The sequence below is a fragment of the Lactuca serriola genome, chromosome 8 (assembly GCF_051521515.1).
Source record: "Lactuca serriola cultivar US96UC23 chromosome 8, Lser_US96UC23_V15, whole genome shotgun sequence".
In the NCBI taxonomy this organism is placed as follows: domain Eukaryota; kingdom Viridiplantae; phylum Streptophyta; class Magnoliopsida; order Asterales; family Asteraceae; genus Lactuca; species Lactuca serriola.
Window position 1 is genome coordinate 37427194 of NC_136415.1, and position 24464 is coordinate 37451657.

The 24464-nt window shown below is 30.8% G+C and overlaps 3 protein-coding genes across 5 annotated transcripts; 1 reads left to right on the forward strand and 2 right to left on the reverse strand.

Annotated features, from left to right (window-relative positions):
* Positions 1-24: 24 nt before the first annotated feature.
* On the reverse strand, positions 25-621 carry LOC145066810 (putative mitochondrial protein AtMg01250). The gene has a single exon (XM_079014076.1). It carries the CDS (start codon positions 619-621, stop codon positions 25-27), a length of 597 nt encoding a protein of 198 aa, XP_078870202.1.
* A 2923-nt stretch (positions 622-3544) lies between these two features.
* Positions 3545-12942, forward strand: LOC145065488 (L-ascorbate oxidase homolog). The gene is made up of 8 exons (XM_079012479.1): positions 3545-3828; positions 4059-4168; positions 4816-5086; positions 10150-10252; positions 10318-10663; positions 11744-12109; positions 12206-12284; positions 12415-12942. Exons 1-8 carry the CDS (start codon positions 3685-3687, stop codon positions 12625-12627), a joined length of 1632 nt encoding a protein of 543 aa, XP_078868605.1. The 5' UTR covers positions 3545-3684; the 3' UTR covers positions 12628-12942.
* A 4964-nt stretch (positions 12943-17906) lies between these two features.
* Positions 17907-22972, reverse strand: LOC145070073 (uncharacterized). 3 transcript variants are annotated; one of them, XM_079016996.1, is made up of 12 exons: positions 22745-22881; positions 22269-22488; positions 21462-21657; positions 21231-21301; positions 20982-21144; positions 19980-20570; positions 19024-19404; positions 18867-18942; positions 18701-18764; positions 18438-18573; positions 18235-18348; positions 17907-18153 (listed from the first exon to the last, which is right to left on the reverse strand). In XM_079016996.1, the coding sequence occupies exons 2-12, from the start codon at positions 22364-22366 to the stop codon at positions 18088-18090; spliced, it is 1956 nt and encodes a 651-aa protein (XP_078873122.1). In that variant the 5' UTR covers positions 22367-22488; positions 22745-22881; the 3' UTR covers positions 17907-18087. The 3 variants fall into 3 exon arrangements, with proteins under 3 accessions (XP_078873122.1, XP_078873121.1, XP_078873124.1); XM_079016995.1 differs by having other exon boundaries at positions 17908-18153; positions 21462-21662; positions 22745-22972; XM_079016998.1 differs by lacking the exon at positions 22745-22881 and having other exon boundaries at positions 17913-18153; positions 21462-21652; positions 22269-22404.
* Between the last annotated feature and the right edge of the window lie 1492 nt (positions 22973-24464).

The following is a 24464-nucleotide window of genomic DNA, read 5'->3' on the forward strand; positions in this document are numbered from 1 at the left end:
GAAGGCTTCTAAGCACAGATTTAGTTAAGGTGAGACGACCTCTGAAAGACAAGGTCTTGGCTTTCCAAATGGAGAGACGATCACGACCCACTCGATAACATGAGACCAATTTCGTTTTATCAACATGTTAGCACCAACTAGGAACCCTAAGTAGATGAAGGGGAATGAAGCAGCCTCACAACCAAGAATTATGGCACAAGTGGACACCTCATCTCCAGTTACGCCAATACCAAATACTTTAGACTTGTGAAAATTGACTTTTAAACCCGAGGCAACATGAAAGCATCTAAGAATCCTAGCAAGGTTGGAAGGGTTGAGACTAGACCATTCCCCCACAAATAAAGCATTGTCCGTGTAAAACAAATGGGAGATCACCAGCTCACTATTAGGAAGTTTAACGCCATGAAAGAAAGAGTGTTGACACGCGGAACGTATTGCGGCGTTAAGACCCTCCATGGCTTTGATGAACAAGAACGAGGATAGAGGATCACCTTGGCGAACGCCTCTAGTAATTGAAAATTCCTTAATGGCTGACCCGTTGATAAGCACCGAGGCTCTCGAGGAGGAGAGACAACATTTGATCCAAAAAATCCACTTGCTCCCAAATCCCATTTGAACCATGATCGATTCCAAATATTTCCAACTAAACATGTTGGATTTGTCTTAGGATAATATTTTGGTTACCCGATTAATATCATCGTCATCGAAAGTGGTTTATATGTTGTTATGAGCTCCACTAGGTATCGAAAAGTGAAATTGGGATATTTGGTGAATTTGGTATGTTCCAATGGAAGATGATCTCTAACCAAACAATTTTAATGCTTCTCTAATAAAAAAAATAATAAATAAATAAATAAATAAAAACACGAGGAAAGTGAAGGCTAAGAGGAGCATGTGTCGCAAAATATCATTCAAAAACATATTACGTCAAGTAGTTAGAAAAACATGTCAGTGTGCTATAAGGCAATGTAAGTTATATTCTTTTTTCTTTTTTTTTTCCAATGAACCCGATTTAAAAGTAAGTTTATTAGTCATTTTATAACCATAAAATTGTATCGGTTGTTTAATTCTTTTTATTCTGATCAATTAAATTAAAACAAGTATAAACTATAAAACATATATTAAAATGTTACATAGTTTTAAAAGCTATATTCTTTTTAAAAGGGAGAAAATAAAAGGTTAAAAAGTTAATAAAATGGGACGAAAGATGGGAGGAAAAAGGCATGAGGAGTAGTGTGGACATGATGCTTTGTTTTTCTACACATTCATTTGCCTATTAACGCCGCATCCTTAGGCGCACATTCTATCATCAACTGATCAAAGTCCAAAAACATCAACATATCATGTGTTTTAGCATTTGTCCCCCTTCTCAATCCCACTAACCTATAATCGTAAATCCTTAGTTTTAGAATTTTGTTTCAGTTAAAACAATTAATATATTTCATCTATAAAGAATACCAAATCGTTGAACTATTCAATATAAAACATATAAATTTTGAAGGGTATTTTAATTAAAAACGCCGTACATTATGCAATAGGAAATCTATCATGCATAAACAATAGGAGTATTGTTACCTTCCGATATTTGTTACAAAATGGCAATGACTTTTCCATGCTATACATATTGTACAAGGTTGGTGATCACAATATATAGTCGAGACTTTCCAATCTGCTTTAATTTGTTCAATTGTGAATTTCAACTTCTATAAGACAATCCATGTCAATAAAATGTCACTCATTGTAATTTTCTTAAACTACTGCAATATCCACAGGATTTCAAAAATGGTCTCACTATTCACCTGATAATTTTTAATAAACATCTTAATTATCATTATCTCTTATTGATAAATAATTAATAAAAAATTAATTTTCTGTACTACAATTCAAAAATATACATTAAAAAATAATATATAATAATTATTTTTCGGTTAATAATTGATGTATTTATATTTTATATGTTAAAAGAAGGTGTAATTTAATAATGGTGGGGTCATTATTGCTTATTTTGCATTTCAACTAGCATTGCAATATTTGCAAGAGTTTAATAATATGCTTAGTTAACAACTTGCTACTTGCAAAAACCATTTGCATGGTATATTAACAACCGGTGCAATGAGATATCTTATCAAGGAGTCCAATAATATTATCATGCATCTCAAGATAGATATCATATACACATAAAAATTATAAGAACTTAAACGAAGCTCACAATATTTTTGCAACCTATACAAAAGTTTCCATATGAAAATATGACATGAAACATACTATAGAAACATAAATGCCTTTCTTTTAAAACATTACTTTATTATCATTAATGCGATAATGTTGATAATAGAGTATTTCTCGGCGAGTTGTAAAAATTTAGAACTTAAGTAGTGCATATTTGGAAAGTATAACTTAAGTAGTGCAAAATTGGAAAGTATCCATAAGGTAAGCACTAAACCTATTTAAGTAAGTTGCTACTACTTTTGCCGAGACGTGGGTCTCTTTTGAAAAAAAAAAAAGTATGTTGGCATGTTGCTACTATTGATGTCCTTATTTTCTAATAGAAGTAGAAGTGTGAAGTGTTTATGCTTGTGATAGAAAGGTAGGGAGCAAAATGTAACTTATGGGAAACAATTAGAGATAACTATAAAAGGACAATTAACCCTAGTTTTTGTTTGTTTGGTGAAATTGTGTTTTGGTCTTAAAGAGAATGGAGATAGGACTCTCGGTGTGATTTTGTGCAATCAAGGTTTAGTTGATTCTTAAAAGGTATCACTTCTAAACACTAAAGAGGTCGGATTCCTTTGGGTTGGAGGTAGATTTTTTTTTTCTTTTTTCTTCCATGAACCCTACTTACTTTAGAAACCCTTTATCTTTGATCAATGACGAGGTTTAGTTGTTTTTGATGTTTGGGTGTTGAACTAGATTTAAATAGCATTGAGTATTGCTTTGGTAATGTTACATGAATATGATACTCAAATTGTGATGCCATTGGTGTTGCTCGACACATTACAAAAAAGAAAAGTATGATCAATATTCATTCAACCACTTCAATCACTTTACTAAAATATGCAGTAAAAACTAAAAACTAAAAACTAAAAAAAGTCGTTCAAAAATGATTTTATCTATATATTTAAGGCAAAACATAAAAACATGTCATCGAGTATTCGAGTGAGTTAGTTACTTATGCTTTGAGTTTTCATAAGGAATTGTGGTCCATCAAATTTTAATCTGTCAATTTACATTTCTTTTCCTGTGTAAACACTTTTCTTAATCCCTTTTCACAATTACATCATATCTATATTGATATATTCTTTTAGATTTAAAAAAAAAAAACATAATTAGTTTATTTATAAGAGCAAATATATCAAATAAAACTTTATATTTCAGTATATACGATTAAGAAATGCATATACTTGAACATTGAGAATTATGTAAAAATATATTTTTCATAAAATCATTTGAAAAAAAAAATAAAAAATAAAAATATTCCCATCAGACATACTTTTTAATTTTTATTTAATTTCCCTCTCGAATCTTCACCCTCTTCTTTTAATCCTCTCCTTCCCAACAGAAGCAACTGCACCTCCATCACTCTGTACTCCACTTCAATTCCTCATTTACTTCAATCTTCTCAAATCTCATTTCGCTTCTCTCCAAAATAGAGAGAAAAAGTATTTGCGTGAATCACCATAACCGATGAAGATAATGCCGCGAAATTTGGCGGTTTTTATCAGCGTCGGTGCTTTCCTCATCGCCATTACCGGCGCCGAAGATCCATACAGATTCTTCGAATGGAATGTCACATATGGCGATATCTATCCACTCGGTGTTCGTCAACAGGTCGGTATATATCCAATCACTCAATAACTTTACTACAATCAACGTTTTTTGAGTTTGATTTCTCGGTTTTGTGTTTAATTCGTGATCTTTTTTACATTGACGATGATGATCTGAAACCATTACGCTGTATATCCTCTTAATTTCGTGTTTAATTTCTGTGATCTGAAACTGTGTAAAGTGGATGAAAAGCGGTTAATGATTGTGTGTGCGTATATGTGTTTGAATTGCAGGGGATTTTGATTAATGGAAAGTTTCCTGGACCTGACATTTACTCAGTTACAAATGACAATCTCATCATCAATGTCTTCAACAGCTTAGATGAACCTTTTCTTATCTCATGGTAATGGATAATTTTTCATTTCACGAATAAATAACATAAAAGTTTTGGATTTGACCATAAGTTAATTATTCAATAAATTTTTTGTTTTTCCTGAACATTGATATGTTTTCTGTTTATAGGATAGATCCATGATCATGAATGTCAAATGGATTAAACTTAATTATCATGATGTTTATTCTAAAGGTTATTCTAAAAGCTGGCTGACATAAATTTAGATCTGTTTTCTGGTTTTAAATTATTAAAAACGAAGAAAAAAGATCAAAAGAACGTTATGAAGTGAATAGTTGATCTAACCGAGGAAGATAACCTTAAATTTTTATCAGCCAATTAGCATGAGATCCGAGATTTTACAGATTCTTTTTAAGGACTTGATCGAATAGTTGCCTTTTTTTGGAATGTCCTAAAAATAATATAATGATATATTATTTTCTTTTAGGAGATCAAGAAAAACATTAAAAAAAAAAAAAAAAAAAAAACTACAATATCACACATTAGATGAGGTCATCGTGTCATTGCATATACCCTCATTTGTAAACACATAAAATTGATATTTTAAATTTGGATCAATCGTAGCAAATAATATAATGTTGTAGCAGATTTTCAACATTAGACCTTATGTAATGTATTAATTGGATCTTGTTACGTAGGAATGGAATACAACAAAGAAGAAATTCATTTGAAGATGGGGTGTTAGGAACAACATGTCCAATCCCTCCTGGTAAAAACTTCACATACATTCTTCAAGTGAAAGATCAAATCGGAAGCTTTTACTATTTCCCTTCTCTAGCATTCCACAAAGCCGCTGGTGGGTTTGGAGGTATCAGGATTCTTAGCCGTCCAAGAATTCCTGTACCATTCGATGAACCTGCTGACGATTTTACTGTTCTTATTGGAGACTGGTACAAATCTAACCACACCGTAAGTATCATTGCCTTACTTTTTTCTTCCCACCTTCACATCTCCCTCTTCTTTGAAATGAATTGATTAAAGCAAAATAATAATAATAATAATGTTATGGTGTCACACCATGACTTATGACTTGTTACACGGGTATAATATGTTGTACTAAAATTCAAATTATACAAAATTCATTAACTATTAGTAATTATCTCATTGATAATTTCACATACAATGGTCCGTGAGATTATGACGTTTTATGTTTCATTCATATTATATATTTATGTACTTTCGTAATAATAATAATATAATAATAATAACCTGACTAGGTTTGGTGACAATCTGATATTTTAACATATTTATAAATATGTTGAATTCCTTTTCTTTTTGAGTGCTTGTGTGTTTATAAAGGTTGAGAAATTATAATGATTTTTTTTTTTTAAATCTAAATGGCGTCTTTCTAATTTGGCGCCAAATGATAAAAAAAAAATGTTATTAAGCGTGATAGATCTTGCATTAATTGCGGAGGGAATGTTGCCTCTTTTGTTTACTTTGGAGGCAAGGAATTTGGGTCTTTAACATGAGTACTACTTTAAGTGGGTCACTTGTTAACCTTTCTTTATCCTTTGTATACGTGGCAATAGAGGTGAACAAAACTGGGGATGGTAAATTCAACTAAGATAATTAAAAAAAAAAAAAAAAATTATACTTAGATTAACTTTTGAACAAGTTTATGGCGTTTATTTAATATATAACCTTAATTAGTTAAAAGAAATGATCTCAAGATCATTTAATTGTTTATAGACTTATGCATTAGAAATTTTTTATTTATTAAAAGACTATATCCATTATAATATTTTGTGTATGATACCAACCTGTTTCTTAATCATAATTGGGTTTTGGTACTGTTTCAAAATGGGCCATGCATGTATGAATAAATTTCATAAATATACACGTTTTTCATATCGAATAGTGAGAAAAAAAATGTAAGATTTTTAAGAAAAATATCCAAATAAAATTTTGTTTGCTTTTTACATTTTATTTTGAAAAGATTCAACTTTAAGGTTTTAGACTATATTTCGTTTGATTTTTTTTTTGAGAGTTTTTAACTTCTTATGAAAAAAGCTCCAAAAAAAATCTTTTGTTCGTAGGTATGTGCTTTGGCTTTTACTTTTAATGAAAATTTTCAAATTCAAAAGTTATTCCAAATAGCTTTTGAGAGTTTTTAATTTTTTAATTTTATATAATTCTATAATTTGAAAAGTTAAAAACTAGAGTAAATTACACGCATGGTCCCTGTGGTTTGGGATAAATTGTGCGTTTGGTCTCTAATTTTTTTCTTAACTCGGAAGGTCCCTACAGTTTGTTTTTATTACACGTTTGATCCCTATCTCACCTAAAAAGACTATAATGCCCTTATTGATTTCTTTTCTTTTTTTTTTTAATTAATTTATTATTTATGTATTTCTTTTTTAATTTATTATTATAGATTTATGATTAATCTAAAAAATTATGCATATCTCTTCTCTTCCACACCCACGTTCCTTTTCCTACCTGAGTAAAATGCCACCGAAATAAACTATCACTATCAATTCCATCGTTGCCTATGCCAACTGAGAAAATAACGAACATCTTCACAGTAGAAAATAAAAACCAGATCGAATTCATTCAAAGTTCAAACCACAAATCAAATCTATAATCAAAAACAAAAATCAAAAGTGGAAATCAAATCCAAAAAGAAAATCAGATATAAAATCGAAACCACAATCAATTCATTCAAACCAAACATTCAATCCACCAAACCAGAAACCATAATCAATTCATTCAAACCAAACATTCAATCCATCAAACCAGAAATCAAACTGGAATCAAAAATCAAAACCAGAATAAAAAGTCCTAACCAGAAATCCATCCCCAAATCAACGCCTCTTTCTCTCACTCTCTCTGGTGGTGTATTTCGATTGTTCTAGCTTTTCCCCTCTTTCCCACACTCTCTCTGGTGGTGTATTTCGACGATGAACAAGTGGTTGACAAACCCAGTTGGTTTTCTCAGGTGGCGGCTCCTATGCTGTAAGTAAAACGATGGGGGCAACACTAAGGCTCCGGTTCAGATATACTTAGATTTACAAACCCTTATGGGGTTAATCTTTCCATAAATCAGCGCCAAGGACATATTCGTTTTTGGGTTTTGAAAATAAAATGTAACAGAAAATGACTAGCTCCAACAATGGCAGCCGACACCGGAGGAGACAACCGCCGAAAATAGACATGCCATAGCCAGATCTAGAAATAAAACAAAAAGTAGCAGAGATTTCGACGAGTGGCAGGTGGTGGAGGATGCAAAGCAAGAGAAGCGGTGGTATAGGGTTTGCTTGTTAAAGAAAGAGAGAAAGATATGATATATGATATATGATTTACCGTTTACATTGGCTAGGGTTTAATTTATTTTTCTGTTTTTTTAATTAAAAATGATAATACATAAAAAAATAAAAAATAAATATAGCAAGGGCACAATAGTCTTTTTAGGTGAGATAGAGACCAAACGTGCAACAAAAACAAACTTTAAGGACATTCTGAGTTAAGAAAAAAAAAGTTAGGGACCAAACATGCAATTTACCCCAAACCACAGGGACTATTCGTGTAATTTACTCTAAAAACTATTTTTGTCGTATAAACAAAAAGCTATAGTTTCTATTTCTATCAACAACACCTTTCAGTTAACATCTACAAGTTAGTTTTGCAAAATATGCTGTTAGTCATAGATTTTTTGAAAATTATATATCTATTAAATATAACATTTTTTAATAAATTATTAAATGCATAAGGTGACTATTTTACATATATTTGTTTTATAATATTAATTTTTTTTATATTACAATTTATGTCATTTATATTTATCAGTTAATTTTTGCAACACATCATCCTTTTATCAACTAGTGGATTAACTAGCAATTAGTTTTTTAGCTAGTGATCAAACAAATATGTAAATGTTATTAGAATCGTAGTGGAATATAGCATACTTCTACTAGCTTTAGGTGAGGTGATATTTCAATGTGATGATTAAGAAATAAAAAAGGTAAGATGGTACTAATCACACCATTTGAATGAACAACATGCTAATCTATTCATAAGTTTATGTAAGATATCAATCACAGAACATCAACAATATTTTTGACAATACACTCTTAACGCTTGACATGTGTGAAATTCTGCAAATCAACCAATAAGTTTATGTCATAACGTAGAGATTATTCTTTTTGAAAGTTGATTAATTTTGTAATAATAGAAATCAAGAGTTCAATTTAACGATAAAAAGCTAATAAAATTTTCGGCATGTATAAATTGACCTTTTTTTTCCTATTGTATTTGAAGAAAAGGAGTGTAGAAATATATGTAATTGAATGAGATTTTTGGTGTACTAGTTGAAAAGTTAGTTGTTAGTTGAAAACCCAACTGTTAGCTAATAAAAAAGGATATATGATAAAACTAGTTGATAAGTTAGTTGAAAAATATAAAATAACATAAAATGTCAAATGTCACTGAGAAAAATATAATACAATTATTTTTTTAAAAATATTAGCTTTTAAGTTACTTTTTAGTTTGTCAAACATAAAACTTTAAAAAAAACTCAAAAATTAAATTAGTTGTAACACACCAAACACATATATTAACCGGTTGGTAAAAAGATTGGATGCCAAGTTATGTGAAAAGTGATGAATGTAGATCTCAAACAAAACAAGAAGCTACATTTAAAATGTGCAACATTTAGAAACAAAATCACATCAAGTTAGGAGTTGTTTATACTTTATCGGGATGTGAACTTTTAGTAGGTTGGAATCTTAGATGACAGTTGGAAGAAAAATGGAGACGATCTTGTGACATAAAATGAGAAAAAGAAAAAGATTTGCTGAAAAAAACTAGGGTATTTGTGGAACACACTCTTATTATTTTTATTAAGATACAATTTTTCTTTTAAAAGTTAAAAAGATGCTGAACATTTAAGATGTAAAATTAAAAGGACTATCGAACCTATAAAAAAAATTAATATAATTAATATAATAAATTTGTAATATATCAATGTCTTGTTTTTTTTTTTCGGAACAAGACAATGAAAGGATGTTTGTAGATACGTCTAATTGAGTTTGTTATCATACAACATCTGTTACTATGTATCATTTAATTAAAAAACGATATACTAATTTGGTAACTCATATATAGAAAGTATATAGAAAATTATTCAAGAGAAATAACATATATTTCTTAGAACATACACAAATGGCGTTGTAATAAGTACAAGTGTCGAAATCACATCCAATTTACATTCAGCCCAAAATAGTACCATCTTTTATTGACAAATGTGTTGAAAAAGTACATAGGTTTCAATTCAAGTCATGTTCCTGTAATTTGATTGGATACTTTATTTTTATTAGTTCTGTTATTAATATACTCCCTCCGTAAGTTTTTTTATTTTTATACCAACGCATTTCATCTTTTAAATATTTTATTGTTGTGGTATTGTAGAGTTAATAACTTAATATTATTCAAAAACCTATCCATTTCACAATCTGAGTCGGGAGAAAGATTATTTTGATAAAAAAAAAATTACAACCTAAAATAAATAAATGAAAGTAAAAATTTCTAAGTTAAAAAAATTTAACGCCAAAATATTGCTTTGAATAGTACTTGGTAATATATTTTGTAAATAATTTAAATATCATGTGGTATTTTTTGTTTAAATATCTACGTTTACATTTACATAAAAATATAACAAACGTGTAGGTGTTTTGTTAGCCCTCTTCACATGCCTTGTTTTCTCATGATTCACATCATATATGTTAAAAATCTATGAACATGTTCACATGGTTTGTTTGATAATTAAAAAAAGAATCTATATTTCTTTCACTGCAACCCCATTTGATTGTTTAGGACCTTTTGGTCATATTCTACCAACCTAACAAATGTCTAAATTCCAATAATGTGGAGAAAATCAGTTTTTCTGATATTTTATAATAATTAATAGTTGGTAAAAAAAAAGTTTTTGAATTAAATCCATACAACGACTAACAAACGTATTATTGTTTTAGGCATTGAAAGCAATCCTAGACCGAGGACATAAACTACGAAATCCCGATGGAATTCTTATCAATGGACGTGGGCCAAATGTTACATCCTTTACAGTCCAAAAAGGTAAAACTAATAAATCATTTTCATATTGATTACATGATGTTTACATTTTTTTGTTTGGTAAACAGGAAAAACTTATAGGTTAAGAATATCGAACGTAGGACTACAGAATTCCCTTAATTTCCGCATTCAAAACCACAGGATGAAACTTGTGGAGGTTGAAGGAACACACACAGTCCAACAAATGTATTCGTCTCTTGATATTCATTGTGGGCAATCTTACTCGGTGTTGATTACAGCTGATCAGTCTGACCGAGACTATTATATTGTCGTCTCCTCTCGATTCACCAACCCAATCCTTGCCACTACTGGAGTTCTTCATTATAGCAACTCCGCTAGCAAAGTCTCTGGCCCAATTCCCGGTGGACCAACCATCCAAGTGGATTGGTCCCTCAACCAGGCTCGTTCAATTAGGTTTGCTATCCCAATATACTTTTTCTTATATCATATACTAAAATATGATGTTGTGATTGTTAATCATTACTTATATAATAATGTCATTAACACGACCTCGATGAAAACCATAATTAAAATTGTCTCGAAAGGTTAGAAACATGATAACAATGTTGAACATGTACCGTAACATATATCATGGAAAATAACACGTTTTCCACATACGACATTGTTGGGAGTCGAAAAGTCCAACGCTCAATTTGGTTTACTTTGTTTGTAGGTTGAATAACCTTCATTCCTTAAGGATTTGTTGTTGTTTTTCCAAATGATAAAATTATTATTAAAAACACTAGCAAAAAGTTAGTAAAAATAACTAGTTGATTATGCTTTTAGGGCAACATCCCATGAAAGAAGTGTGAATTTTCATCACCACCATTTTTTAGGAGTAGTTTAGAGTAAATTAAATTTGTCATTCAAAAAAACAACTATTACAAATACATAGAGTAAATTGCAAATTTAGGCATATAGTTTTTGGATTCCTTTTGATTTTTCATTTAAATAAATCATTAAAAACTCAAAATTAAAAAAAAATGATTAAAAAACATGCAAGAAATTGTTTAAAAGATAAGATGGCCATTTCAAATTTAATGATGACCAAATTCATAATTTTAAATCAATATCCAAACAAATTAGCAAACTATAAACAAACTATAAAAGACCAAAATTGTAATTTATTCATATATTTATATCGTAAATGAAACCTAAATATGTCATATATCATTTTTTAAACATAATGATATAACATGTCATTTTCTTAGTACCTTTTATTTATCTATTTCACTTAATATAAAGCTTATATTTTAGAGAGTTCATATTTTAAATTTTCAATTAAAGTACAATAAATCATAAAAAAATCTTAAAATTAATTTGAATTCAAAATTTAACAGTAAATTAGCTTATTCTGCCAACCTTAAAGTATCTTTAATTTATAACCTAGTAAGGTATATATATGGTTACATTTTTTTTTATTATTTTATTATTATTATTATTATTATTATTATTATTATTATTTTAACATCTAACCGAAGTAGCCCATCCCAGGACCAATCTTACAGCAAGCGGCCCACGGCCCAACCCACAAGGTTCATACCATTACGGGATGATCAACACCACCAGAACCATCATCATCCAGAGCTCCGCGGCACAAGTCAACAAAAAACAAAGATATGGACTCAACAGTGTCTCATTCAAACCCACCGATACTCCATTAAAACTCGCCGATTATTTCAACATCGGTGGAGTTTTCAGAGTCGGAAGTATTTCCGATAAGCCCACCGGAGGTGGGTTGTATCTTGACACCGCTGTTATGGGGGCTGATTACAGAACTTTCGTTGAAATCGTCTTCCAAAACCCTGAAGATATCGTAATGAGTTATCACCTTGATGGCTACCAGTTCTTCGTTGTGGGGTAATTAAGAACAAAAAATAAAGAATTTATCATATCCATATGTTTTGGTTTCTACTTTCTATTATAATACATAATCAAATATTTTTATTAATTTAGAATGGATGGAGGAGTATGGAGTAAAGGAAGTAGGAACGTTTACAATCTTCGAGATGGCGTTGCACGTAGCACAATTCAGGTCGACTTTTAGTAAATTACATTTTGGTCCCTCATTATAGCTCCTTTTTCGTAATTTTGGTTAACAAAATGTTTTTTCTTTCAATTTTGTTCATTAATTGATTTTTTTTAACCGGTGTTTTTATATATAGGTATACCCAAAATCATGGTCTGCAATTTACGTACCACTTGATAACGTGGGCATGTGGAATTTAAGGACAGAGTTTTGGGCAAGACAATATCTTGGTCAACAGTTTTATTTACGTGTTTACACAAATTCAGGATCAATTAGAGACGAATTCCCAATCCCAAAGAATGCTCGTCTTTGTGGAAAGGCAAGTGGTCAACACACACGACCATTATAATTTTTCCATAAATATCCCGAAGGTTTGACCTCTAAGCTAAAGTAAATTAGGAGGTTGAGTTTAGATATAATTTTCACATAACATATGCTGAATTTAAAATATACTAAGAAGTATTTGGATTGTGTATTTATAGCTTTAATGTTACATAAGCTATAAATTTGAATGACCTTATCTCAAGGTCACCTTTATTGTTGTATTTTTTTGTTCACACTTAAGTGGAAATATTGTTTTGTTTGGTGTTTATTGAAAAAGAAATCATCTGTTATTGTAATAAAGAAATGGTTAGAAGTTGGTGATAGACTTCCTATTTGTGCATTTGAATTTAGCGAAGATTTTACTACCTGCATATTGTTCACTACTAAACGTAAATTTAATGTGCATTAGAAATTATCAACAAGAAAAGATGGAACAAAATAGCTTCTATTATTGCTTTTGTAATTGTGTATCTACATAATAAATAGAGAGAAGATAAATTCTATATAAGAAAATGTCAAAAGTGATATATAGGTTCAAATCTCACTTTAGTTGGATTTAAAAAGTAGATTTTACGAATACGTTAAAGAGTATATATATATATATATATATATATATATATATATATATATATATATATATATATATATATATATATATATATATATATATAGGGTTAGGTTCATTTGAGACCACTTATATTTTGTGAGACCGTGAGACGCATTTGTTTATTTTTTTTTATTTTTTTTATTTTTTTTAGTTAATTCAAGTTCCAAAAATAATATTTAAAAAAAGAATTTTTTGATTTTTTCATTTATTTTGCATTTTAAAATTATTTTTAGAATATGTACAGTGTAATATTCTATTTAGAATATTTCACGTATTTTTCAAAAAAAATAGAATTTTTTTTTTATTTTTTTTAATTTTTTTTTTATTTTTTTTAGTTAATTCAAGTTCCGAAAATAATATTTAAAAAAAGAATTTTTAGATTTTTCCATTTATTTTGCATTTTAAAATTATTTTTTAGAATATGTCAGTGAAATATTCTATTTAGAATATTTCACGTATTTTTCAAAAAAAAAACGGATTTTTTTTATATTTTTTTTATATTTTTTTTAGTTAATTCAAGTTCCGAAAATAACATTTAAAAAAAGAATTTTTGGATTTTTCCATTTATTTTGCATTTTAAAATTATTTTTAGATTTGGTCTCACGGTCTCACAAAATTAGAATGGTCTCAAATGAACCTGAACCTATATATATATATATATATATATATATATATATATATATATATATATATATATATATATATATATATATATATATATAGAGAGAGAGAGAGAGAGAGAGAGAGAGAATATATATTACAGACCCACCTAAGCTTAGGTACTAAACCTCTAAAATATGTTGTTTTAACATGCTAAATATACCCGATTTGGTTTCACTTGGTAATATATCATTCTCCATAACATTTCTTTCTTTCATTATCGTTTTATCATCTCCGTTTTCTTTCCTCATTTATTGTTTATTACATCATCCAAGTGAACATTACTAAACCCTAAACCTAAACCTAAACCCTAAATTTAAACCCTAAACACTAAAGCTAAACCCTAAACCCTAAATCTAAACACTAAACCTTAACCCTAAATCCTAAACCCTAAACATAAACCTAAACCCTAAACCCTATTGTGTCGATCTTGAAGTATTAATCGTGAATCCATTAACCGTAATCTTTATATAGTAAAACAATGTATTTTCAAGAGGTTTGGTACCTAAATTTAGCTGGGGCTGTAATATATATATATATATATATATATATATATATATATATATATATATATATATATATATATATATATATATATTATTTTAAATATGTATTACAATCATTTGTTTTTCTTGTTTAAGATTAAACAAAAAAATAAATAATTATATTACATATTTAAAAGAATGAACACATTTTTTTACAGCACAGATACTTTAATCCACTGCATAAGTTCATCTATGTGACTATGTCCCAAGTAGAATTTAAACACTCGAGAGGGCATCTCAACTACCTATATGTTAGTTTTGACCTTTTGTTATGTAGAATTTACCCCTTCACTTTTTAAATTTTTTTTTAAACCTCATCTTGACCGACAAACTAAGTCCATTCAAACTTTGAGTTCGAAAATTTGTTTGTAAGCATAACCGAAAAACTCTTTAATGAGCTCGAAACTAAAACTCTTGGACGAACAATCCATTTCTAATTTTTTGTTTTTGTTTTGTTTTTTTTTTTTTTTGTTCCCAAAAATTTTACAATGAATTTGGTACTTAGACCATCTCCAACCCATCTTCATTTTTTCCCTCATAAATGGAGTAAAAAATAGAGTAAATAGTGTTTCATCTCCAACCCTACTCCATTTTCTATCCCATTTTTTACCCCAAAAAGTATATTCTTGGAATATTCTATTTTTATAACTTATATATATTGTCAAATACACCCTCTACTAATTAAACTCTATATTTATGATTAATTAATATAAATTAGAATATAACATTATATTATAAATATTAAATATTGTATTTAAATTATTATTAGTAGATAAAATAACTAGAAATGTATAAAATAAAAATAAGAGAGACTAAAATTAACAACCAAACTTCACCTCCATTTTTGGAGATATGAATAGTATTCCCCCATATATGGGGGAATACTATTCATATCTCCAAAAATGGAGGTGAAAATGAGGTAGGGTTGGAGAAGAATGGAGGAAGAAATAGGGGAAAAATGGAGTTTGGGGGTGGGTTGGAAATGCCCTTAGAAGTTCCTAATTGTGTCCACGTTATCACCAACAAACTAACAAATATAAAGATATACATCCAATAAAAAATGTTATTGAGCAGTTTTGTGTGCCATATATTCTTTTCTCCTATCAAATGTATGTATCTTTACCAACACTAGTACAAAACTTATTTTTTAGTGCGATGAGGTTTTTTTTGTTGGTGCGGTTGTAGCCTAAAACCGCACCATTAAAACACTTTCGCATCAATAAATCAAGGAACCGTACTAACAAATGCATTTTTGAGGCTGTTTTCTTTAAACGTACTAATAAATGCATTTTTGATGCTGTTTTTCAAAATCGTACTAATAAATGTATTTTTGATGCGGTTTTTCAAAACCGCAGTAATAATAGATGTATTTTTTATGCTGTTTTCTTAAAACGCACTAATAAATGCATTTTTTTATGCTACTTTTAAAAATCGCATTAATAAATGTATTTTTTGATGCCTTTTTCCAAAACTACAGTAATAACAAATGCATTATTTGATGTGGTTTTGGATTGAGTTCCCTCCTCATATTTTTTTTCCCGGACCGAAGCTCCTTCCAAAATTTCATTCCCCGAGTGATGCCTTTCTCTTCCCCTATATATTTCCTTAATCTAATTTCATTTGGCCACACAAACCCTAACATCGTCGACTATTGCAGCCCTCACCAACATCCTTGAGTCCGGTCACCCGTGTCCGTATCATCATCAATTCCGGCTGCCACAGCCTCCATCATCTCGTATTTCGGTCGACCCCACTCATATCATTACTGATTCACGACTTCCGGTCAGCAGCATGATGAATCTGAATAATCTTTGAGGAGTCGACATCCACTATAATCATCTTTGTCCATCGCGATCAACCCATCGTCAAGACTGTCAGGAATGTTTCTGATATTCTGATTTTTAATTTTGATTCATAAAATTACTTAATCTATGTGTCTGATTCTCTGATTTCTTAAGTTGGGTTGTGGAAGAAAGAGGGGGTTGGGAAAAGAAGCTTGTGACGTTTAAAGGAGAGCACATATGTATGCAGGGGAAGATATAAAGGTAGATAAAACCTAAAAAAAAGAAACACTCTCATGTCTTTTATCTACGAAAATTGAATTAAGGCAAGTTTTTTTTCTTTGTATTGATAATCTTTATAACCTGTGTAATGATCGTATGCATTTTGATAAAATTACTTTGTAATTTAGCTTTTGAATTCCTATCGAAGCGATGTAACAGATTCAAAGGTGGACATCATTTCTAAAGTCTGCAAGATACCAAAGAGGGGCCATATGAAGATGGTGATGACGAAATTGAACACGTCTAGATCAAAAAACTTGAATATGCTTCTGTAGTTACCTTCCTAAACAACTTACATACATGTACTTATTATATCAAATTGTAAACAGATACAAGGATGAAAATGTTAGAAAAGAATGAGATTTTTTATTAAGATAATTTGAATCTCTTGTATGGTTTGTGCCTTTACATCTTTTATGATTTGTTTTTTGTTTTGTTTCTATATTGTAAATCAAGCGGTTTATCTTTGTAATGGTTAGGGTTGTAAACGAACCAAACAAACACGAACAAGGTTTGTTCATGTTCGTTCGTTTAAGTTAACCGAATAAATGAACGAACACGGACGGTTAAACGAACGAGTTTTCTTGTTCATGTTTGTTCGTTTAACGAATTACATTGTTCATGTTCGTTCATTTATGTTCGTGAACATGCTAAACGAACATAAACAAACAAAGATAAACAAACATATACAAACATAAATGAACATATAATATAGTAATGAAATCAAACACAATTAAATATATATGAAGAAAAGAAACTTATATGAACGAACATAAAGAAACGTAAACGAACAACATAAACGAACGTTCATGAACATAATTGAATGAACGAGACCATTGTTCATGTTCATTCGTTTAACTAAATGAACGAGAATTTGTGGTCATGTTCGTTCATTTATTAAATAAACGAACATCCCATCGAACGATTCATGAACAGTTCATTGAACGTTCAGTTCGTTTACAACCTTAGTAATGGTGGTGCTCTTGAGGTTTTTATTTATTTATTTATTTAATAGAGCGGTTCTAGCTAGCTTTTAATAGTGTGGTTGTACTCCCTTTTTAATGGAAAAATCATTTGTTTTTTTGGTGCGGTTGTTCTATCTTTTGGGGTGGTTTTATAACCGCATCAGTAAATAAGAGTATTTTTTGAGATAATATTTTTTGAGGCGGTTCAATAACCATATCTATTAATCTTTTTAACCGCATCAAAAAAATCTTTCTGTACTAGTGTAATGTTCTATCACATAGGCTATTTCTCAATTCTACATCGAGTTATCATTGGAAAGAAAATTGACCAAGTATCATAGTTATCATTGTTAGACTAGATTTGTAATTATCTCGATTTATATTTGATAGATCTCAATCCCATTAACATGTACAAAAGATTTTAACTTGTCTTATATTGTACAAAATAAAATATTTTAACAAATATTAACTTACTATTTAAGATATTTTATTCTGTACAAATTTAATTACAAAATATTGTTATAATACGTCATATTTTGTTTGTAAAGTTACAAAAATGTAATATTTAATGCTATTTAATTAAAATATAATGTATGATGACTATGAAGTAGACACATGCGTTTCATTTCTTATACAACATAAATGTTAATCTATCCAGGGTGCACCCAGTGCTTCTGCCATGAAGCTATAACAATCTACGCGTTTATCGATCTACAATTAATCCATATTCCACATTAAGTTCCATGCCAGAAAAGATCAACTTAGAGGACAAAGTTGAAGTTACAAACTTACCATTGTTTGCGTTGAGGTCCCACATCCATGCCCTGATTTGCTACTGATTCTTCCGATGATCGGGTTTATCTGTCGACTGTTCTTCACACTTGTACATAGCTCATGTTGCATGGTCTACAAGATGAATCATACAATCAAAGGATTGAAAAAACCATGAGAATTATTGTACTTTAACTTGTGACTAATAACAAAATTAAACACACCGCTAGTAATTTCAATGTGTGCAATGGCACAACACGATCGTCGTGATCAGCAGTCAATAACATTGTTGATGGATATTGAATGGACCTTATCGGAGCATCTTCCCATGGTCGTTTAACATTATGCAAAGGCGAATACCTAATGAAATAATCAAAGTTGTTAACGAGATAATTCAAGAATTTGTCACGAAGTTGATTAAAGACTGTGGCATGATCATCCTCTAAGATCATATTGTGAATGTGCATTGAGAAACGATTTGACTCACTTGATTAGGTAATGAAAATCATCTTCTTTATCTGAACAACCAAACTCAGAAAGCCAAGCATGACCTAATTAAAGCACAAAAATGATCAATTTTTATGGAAAACAAATAAACAAAAAAGAACAACTCCTCAAAGACACGTAGAACACATTGTCACACATATACTCACCAATAGTAAACTTATGGTATCGTAACATGTCCATGACACCAGCATGAGCTAGAGCACAGCCAAATAAATCCGGTCTCTGTCACAACCATAATTAACGAACCAATGTTGTGTCATAGTTTGGCTATTGGCGTAAAGAAAAAAAGAGAAAGATACCTACCTGATTGATGCAAGCACCAATGAGGGTGCCACCATTGCTTCCACCTTCTATACACAACTTGCTAGGGTTAGTGTAACCTGAAGAAATAAGGTGTTCAGCGACTGAAATGAAGTCATCAAAACAATTTTGCTTGTTTCCAAGTGAACCGGCTTGGTGCCATTCTTCTCCATACTCTCCACCACCACGGATATTTGCTATACAAAATACAACACCTAGATGATGTGCTAAAACCACACGAGTAATGTCAAACGATGGTGTTAAACTAACACCATATCCACCATATCCAAACAATAAGCAAGGGTGCGATCCATCTAAAACTAAATCCTTCCGAGCCATGATAAATACAGGTACTTGTGTTCCATCCTTACTATGCACAAACACCTAAAACATAAGTAAAGTCAAAATGTATCTCTTTAGGACTTTGTTTGCTACATACAACATGACTAAAAAGAGTCGATGGTATTGGAAAAAGCTTTATGTTAGTCATTTTAGCATGACCAATCATTTTATGTAATTGGAATTGCTTTAAGTGCCAAATGGGGATTAAAAATATGGTCTAATACTAGTTAGGTAGTATGGGGTGCACACTTATATATAAGGCGACATTAATCCCAAACACGACGAATAGTGGGGATCAAGGGTGCACCCTCTTGCGAGGTTAAAGGATAAAGTCCTTGGTGGTGGTCTCTATTTCTAGTACTTCGTATGATTGATGAGGGTGGTGAGAGCATGCATGTATTCTGCACATACAAGAGATCGAGTGTGATTCTCTGTTAATCTCAGTCTCACTCTAATTTCATGCAAAAAGAGAAACTGAGAATGAGGATTTTTGACATCAACCTCATTTTAAGTCCAATGCATATTAATGCAATACAACCCACTATATGGCATCTTGTATGTCTTGCGTAACAAAAAATGTGTTAATCACGCTTACATTGAAGTTCATAAATGCTTACCTGATTAGCATGATATGCGGCTTGATCAAATCCTGGAACCACAATCTCGCGTAGAACCTTAAATTGTGGAACCATAGTTTTCAAATCAAACTGATAAACGACACCTGGGGTGATGAAACTACTAAGCTTAACGAAAAACATAGTGTCTTGGCGCCTAGCGCTAATGTAGTTGACACTACCAATATCAATAGGTAATGTATGCAACAAGTCACCTCTCTCCAAGTCTCTTATCTGTAAAACGTGTTTACAATCACTCAAATAACTAACGATCAGCTGGTTTCCATTTATGGGTAGAACTGAATCGATTACATCCTTTTCTGATTCTTTGAGAACTTCGTTCCAAATGCTCGGTTTCTTGAGATCTACTCGAACTAACTTGTACCTTGGAGCATGCTTGTTAGTCAAGAAGGTAAAGATTGTGTCATTGTTTACAATGGCTTCATAATTTGCCTCAAAATTATCAATAACCTTCACAAAGGGGAGAATGCCTTTTCCTCTATGACTTTCAACACCATTTGGTAGGGTAGATAAATCGCAACAATAGAATTTGTTGAGTCGTGCCGCACCTTTACATATATTCATAAGAAGATACTGCAAAATAGAGCAAAATATATTACTTGTTTAACTTTTCAAACGTTAACTTCAAAACCTATAATAGCATCCACGATGCATAGTTTAATGGAAAAATTGAATGAGGTGGAATGTATAGTTGACATTCAATTGATTAAATTCCAAACATAGTGGGATGCCATATTGACATTCCATGGATATGAAGTTCAATGACCATTGAACTCTTTGATGAAAAGAAAGAAAAAAAAAATCTTTTTTTTTTTCATTTAAAAGAAATATTTCATTGATATTTTTGTAGAGTTTAATATATTGTAGAGTAAAAAATGTTAGAGTTTTATGAAAAATGAAATAATAAGATGACAATCCGTTAAGCTTTATAAAGTTGAATCCATTGCATTGCAGGCGACCTAACAATAAAGATCTTATGGCCACCTTTCCATCGTCCGCAAGTCTTGCTTCAAGAATATGTGTAGGGTTCTCAAGATCATTCCAACATAATATATCTTCTGATTGTTTCGTCCCTAATAAATGGTAATAGAGTTGATGATTATAGTTAACGTTTACTTCAGTGCCAACATCCTTTTTTTGGGTCTCCCTAAACAAGGCAACACAAATTTGTATTTATGTTACATGAAAATATGATCTAACAAAAATTTTATATAATTAAAAGAAAATAATTACTTGGGAGCAGGAAATCGGCAATAGAAAAATCCCTTCGTGTCATGAGTCCAACTGATCGACGTAAATTTCACCTATCAAAAGGATCATGAAAATTTTGTAAACGATTAAAATGAATTCTTTTCCGGTTTCTTTTCTCAATATAATAAACAATAACGTATGTTACTTAGTGATATACAATTAACACAATGAAGAAAACATATGAAAGTTTAGGAATGTAATCTAAGATCTTACCCAAGAAAGTTTGTCTGGTTGAACGGTTTTGTCATCCACATTCATAACTTGTAGGGTTAACCAATCACTTCCACTCGAGCTTAAACCATAGGCCAAGTATCTTGCATCATGGCTGACCTCAAAAACTCGTAAAGCCACTGTTCCATCCTCGCTTAGTCCATTTGGATCGAGCAAAACCTCACCATCTTCATCTAAACTATCCTGAAAATTAATCTAGTCAAGCAAATATATATTTAAATAAAAAAAAATTTGCTCAAAATTAATTAACATATATATAAAAACATAATGATCGATTTTGAAGTCATTTATTACGTTAAGAATAAATGTTTTAAGAGTAAATTACATGATCCCTATAGTTTGGGGTAATTTGCACGTTTAGTCTCAAACTTATTTTTTTAACTCGGAAGATTCTTACTATCTGTCTTTATTGCGCGCTTGATTTGTCTTATCTAAAAATACTATTTTTCCCTTGATTTTTTAATTTATTTAAATAAACATACCCCCAATCTCAATTTCACCTCACCTTATCTTACCTTATCTATCTCACCTTATTTAAATAAATTATAAAATCAAGGGCAAAATAATCTTTTCAGGTAAGACAGGGACCAAACGCATAACAAAAACAAACTGTAGGGACCCTCCAAGTTAAATAAATAAGTTAATGACCAAACATGCAAATTAACCTAAACCATAAGGACCATTCGTGTAATTTACTCATGTTTTAAAACACAATCTAAATACTTATAATACATAATGAATCGTTTTTATATCATGAGAATGGTGATTCATATTCCAGTGCATACATACCTGGATATAAAGGATTGGATGAGAGCGAAGACCGGGATTATGAAAATAGAAATATTTATTCCCTTTTTGAAACGGACATCCGTAGCGAGGGTAGTCATATGACTTGGTCAATTTGTCACGAAGTCTGTCCCTGGAATTGCAATTCCTAAGCACTGATTCCGTTACTTTCATCTGCTTCGCCACAAATTCTTTTACCTCTTCGGAATCAGGATCTTCAATCCTATATAATACAAAAATTTGTATATATTTAGGATTTCGTAGATGCTACTAGTTCTATAAACCATCAAATTTCTATTGTTGTATAATTAAGATGCCTCTTGAAGAATGCAACGTCCGATTGACATATAATTTTGTAAAATATTGTTTGCGTTCCATGGTTCTTTTAACGAATTCTTTTCGTAAATAAAATGATCCCGAAGAAGTGCTAAAAAAAAGTAAAATATAGACAAGACAAATATACAACAAAGTGAATTTACCATCGATAAGGATCAGAAATAGCAACACCATGGTAGTTATCAACCACGGATTCATCTCTACGAGCAATTGGGTATTTCAATGGCTTCTTCACAATACCTTCCGAGCCCATAGTCAACTGGAGAGAGAGAGAGAGAGAGAGAGAGAGAGAGAGAGAGAGAGAGAGAGAGAGAGAGAGAGAGAGAGAGAGAGAGAGAGAGAGAGAGAGAATTTATTTTTTGAGGTATGCTTGGAAGAATTTCATACGAATACTTAATTTATAAAATTAACTGAGGAATCTATGATTACAAAATGAGGTTAAAATGTGTGCCATGATAACATAATGGTTTTGTTTTGTGGGGTAAATGGTGTTTATTCCAAATTTCGTAGTCCTTTGTTTTTAAGATTCTTCTTTGAAATCGTGAAAATGTTGACATTTTGTTTCATTATGACTTCATTGTCTTTTTTCTCCATATGGCAAAATCCAGCACATATCATATATATCTCAAATTGACGAGTTTGCCTCCTATAAGAAGAATCAACAAATTACTTACTTCATCATTCCCACCCGTTCTCCTTATTTCATACCGCAAAGAATAACGGGGTAATCCAAAAAATGGAGAGGTTATATATATGGCGATTTGTGTAAATATATGTGAAATCCAAGATAAACTCTCCAAAAGAACACTTGTGGAGAGAAGGGGTGCGTGATACATTAACATTTCCCCTCAAAGTCGGAGGCTCGATGATCTCCTTATTTCACATAGCAAAGAATAACACGGTAATCAATATATACCAAAAATGGTGAGGTTATATGGTGATTTGTGTAAATATATGTGGAATCCAAGATAAACTCTCCAAAAGAGCTCTTGTGGAGAGAAGAGGGTGTGGGATACATTAACACTCCCCTTAGAGTCGGAGTCTCGATAAGGATAGATAGGGATGTGTTGAACCAAAGGGGTGTGGGACGCCAACTCTAATAAATATATGTGGAGCCTAAGACTGTTTCTCCAAAAGAGTCATTGTGAAGAGACGGGATGCGAGATACATTAACACTTCCCCTTAGAGTCGGAGGCTCAATGATCTCCTTATTTCACCTAGCAAAGAATAACATGGTAATCAATATATACCAAAAATGGAGAGGTTATATGGTGATCTGTGTAAATATATGTGGAGTGCAAGATAAACTTTTCAAAAGAGCCCTTGTGGAGAGAAGGGTGTGGGATACATTAACACTCATCTTTAGAGTCGGAGGCTCGATGAGGATAGATAAGGATGTGTTGAGCCACAAGGGTGCAGGACGCCGATTCTGATATCATGTAAATATATGTGGAGCACAAGGTTGTCTATCTAAAAGTTGTGGAGAGATGACAGAACGAAGACTCCAACATATATAGTTACATATATTACCGTGTCGCAGCGATATGAAATACATTAACAATTTGATATGTCTAACATTTATGACAAAACATGGACTATTAAGTTTCATTTCATGCAATTTTACACAACAATAAAACAAAGAACATCTCGTTACTACTATGTGTGTAAAAGGATTTAACAATGACCACCTTTAACGACGGATTTTGATGTTTTCATGATGAATAAGTAGTTGGATATGATTTGTGAAGGATTGTTGTTGATAATATGTCTATAATTTAATTGTTTTTTTTTTTTTAACTTTTTAAAATGTGAATTCAGATTTTTTTTATCGTAATGAAGAAAAATATGATAATAAAAATAAAC